Source organism: Sinocyclocheilus rhinocerous, unplaced genomic scaffold (assembly GCF_001515625.1).
Source record: "Sinocyclocheilus rhinocerous isolate Xijiao unplaced genomic scaffold, SAMN03320098_v1.1 scaffold47, whole genome shotgun sequence".
NCBI classification, from domain to species: domain Eukaryota; kingdom Metazoa; phylum Chordata; class Actinopteri; order Cypriniformes; family Cyprinidae; genus Sinocyclocheilus; species Sinocyclocheilus rhinocerous.
Window position 1 is genome coordinate 631,673 of NW_015633578.1, and position 2,658 is coordinate 634,330.

At 39.1% G+C, this 2,658-nt stretch overlaps 1 protein-coding gene across 1 annotated transcript in view; it reads left to right on the top strand.

The window, feature by feature from the left end:
* Window positions 1-2,658, top strand: part of LOC107744645 (serine/threonine-protein kinase PAK 2-like) — a 10,376-nt gene that overhangs the window by 5,490 nt on the left and 2,228 nt on the right. Inside the window, exons 9-11 of the mRNA XM_016558451.1 lie at window positions 498-615; window positions 804-903; window positions 1,803-1,999. Coding sequence (XP_016413937.1) covers window positions 498-615; window positions 804-903; window positions 1,803-1,999 — 415 coding nt within the window. The remainder of the gene's footprint in view (window positions 1-497; window positions 616-803; window positions 904-1,802; window positions 2,000-2,658) is intronic.

Genomic DNA, 2,658 nt, shown 5'->3' on the forward strand with positions numbered 1-2,658 from the left:
ATTATAAATGTCTTTATCATCACTTTTGATTTTTTTTGAATTTTCGTTAAATTCGTAACTTTTTGGTTAGAAACATAGCTAATGATACCATGAAGGTTTACGAGTGTTAATTGTGCGAATGTTTTATATCACAATTTTTCGCCTAACTTAAATTTGGAACTGTAAATGTTTAAGAGTGTTAATTGTGCAGATGCTTTATGCGATATTCCAATTTTCGCACAAGCTAAATCTGTAACTTTTGGTTGGAAAAACTAGCTAATAAAATTTGAGTGTTAATTGTGCAAATGTTTTATGCAATTTTCCAATTTTTCACATAACTTTAATTCTGAACTGGTTGGAAACATAGCTAATCATGTCATTAAGGTTTACGAGTGTTAATTGTGCAAATGATTCATGCAATATTCCATTTTTTCGCACAAGTTTAATTCGTAACTTTGAATGGAAACAGCTAATGATGCCATGAAGGTTTAAAAGTGTTTATCGTGCATCTGCTACAGTTTTCTGGTAGCTGAGGAGCTGTTCGTCATGATGGAGTACTTGGCTGGCGGCTCGCTCACAGATGTCGTAACCGAGACATGCATGGACGAGGCCCAGATTTCCGCCGTGTGCCGAGAGGTTTGTTGAAGTCAAAACGTTATCCCGTCGAACTCACGGACTTGCTGAATTACCTACTTTGGTTTGGGGTAGAAACTCTGACGATAAATGCACAATTGAACTCTGTTCTATATCAGGCCTAGTATGTGTTAACAGGAAGTAACCCTGTCGCTTAACTAATAAACTTCCTCTTGTCTGTTATCTGACAGTGTTTGCAAGCGCTGGAGTTTTTGCACGCTAATCAGGTCATTCATCGAGACATCAAGAGTGACAATGTGCTTCTGGGAATGGACGGTTCTGTCAAGCTCAGTACGTTCTTGCTTCTGCATGCAAACGCTCTGGTTTTTACGAGGGGAAACGGACTGAAGTGTGAAGTTCGGTTAGATCGCAGCACAAAGATGTTGATTTTGATTAGGCGCAAACTCTTTGAAAGGTGCTTTCACACCTGGTACTCTGAGATGCAGAAAGCGTCATGTTTGGTCTGGTTTAGTTGCTCGTTCTGAACAATTGACTTCTTGTGAGCCAGAACTTGACGACTATAAAGAAACTGCAAATAAACTGTTCGGATATTATTCAAGTGAATAAAGTGTTTGGTTTTCACCCAACATTTCGTTAGTATTTTGATGTACGCTGATAGCGTTTAGTGAACACTGGTTATCACAGCCAACATATTTTTTATTATCTCAACATTTCTTCAGAAGTGTACATGCAGTGAATAAAATTAGCCCACAATAAAAACTGATGATTGACTTTAGACAGGGTAGATGCCATGTTTAATTAGACGCTAAGGAAAACAAGGCTATGAATAAGCCTTATTCATGCAAAACGCCAAAACTAAATGTGTAAATTGATTATGAAACAATATTTTTGTATACTCTCTCATTCAATTTACTTAACTGAACAATATGGTGTTGTTTCATAAATGGGGGCCCATTACGCCTTGAAGTCTTGGGTTACATTTAGTTTTTCATGTCCTCTGGAATGGTTTTAGAATGATGTATTTTTTTGCCTTTCGCCATCTTCTTGATCAACACCAAAGTACACAACCATATGACCCAGTGGTCTACAATTCTTGCATCCTGATTGTTATTGGCGCTAAAAATGGCATCTAATGAGACTAAGCTCTATACATTCCATAAAAGTCGTTAATGAAATAAAACAAACCAGGAAATTTCTCTAAACCATCTTTTTCATCTCCTACTCTGCAGCCGACTTTGGATTCTGTGCCCAGATCACTCCTGAACAGAGTAAGAGGAGCACCATGGTGGGAACGCCATATTGGATGGCTCCGGAAGTCGTGACGCGAAAAGCCTACGGACCCAAAGTCGACATCTGGTCCTTGGGCATCATGGCTATCGAGATGGTGGAGGGAGAACCGCCGTACCTCAATGAGAATCCACTGAGGGTACTTTGGTATCATTAGCCGCTTTTCCACTGTCGGGCCAGTGAGAGCCAGTGCTTTAAATAGGCCGGGTGGGCTAATAGCCTCGGACCTGTAGCACCGAGCCCAAAATCACGATGCGTTTCCACCGTCGGGCCAGAAGCTCCGCTGCGCTTCACTAAAACCCGCCCTTTTCACGCCTCTCAGGAACAACGTCACGCAACCCCATCATTTCACCAACAAAGAGAAGATTTATCAGAAAACTAATCAGAAAGTCACTGGAAGTAGTGCGATCACAAAACGAACATGATAAAAGCGTCCGTTTGTTTGCATGCTTTGTTAAAGATTTTAATCCAAAAGCATTGCTGTTTTTCAATAATAAGTGATACATTGATCATATTGAATTAATTTATCAGAATTGAAAATTAGTCAGAAATAAAGCGGTATGAACCGTTATTTCACAAAAGAAAGAGGACACAGCCTACTTATTCAGTCGAGTCTGTTTCTGTTTATTTGTAGTCACAGTATACATCACATTTAGAAAGAATGATAATTTCGATATTTTTCCATAAAAAAATACGACCTGAGTAGCAGAGGGAGCTCCCGAACAAAAAACATTATTATGATATTTTTACGCGGAGCTAAGTCTCGAGACAAGACTTATGACAGATAAAATATGTTAC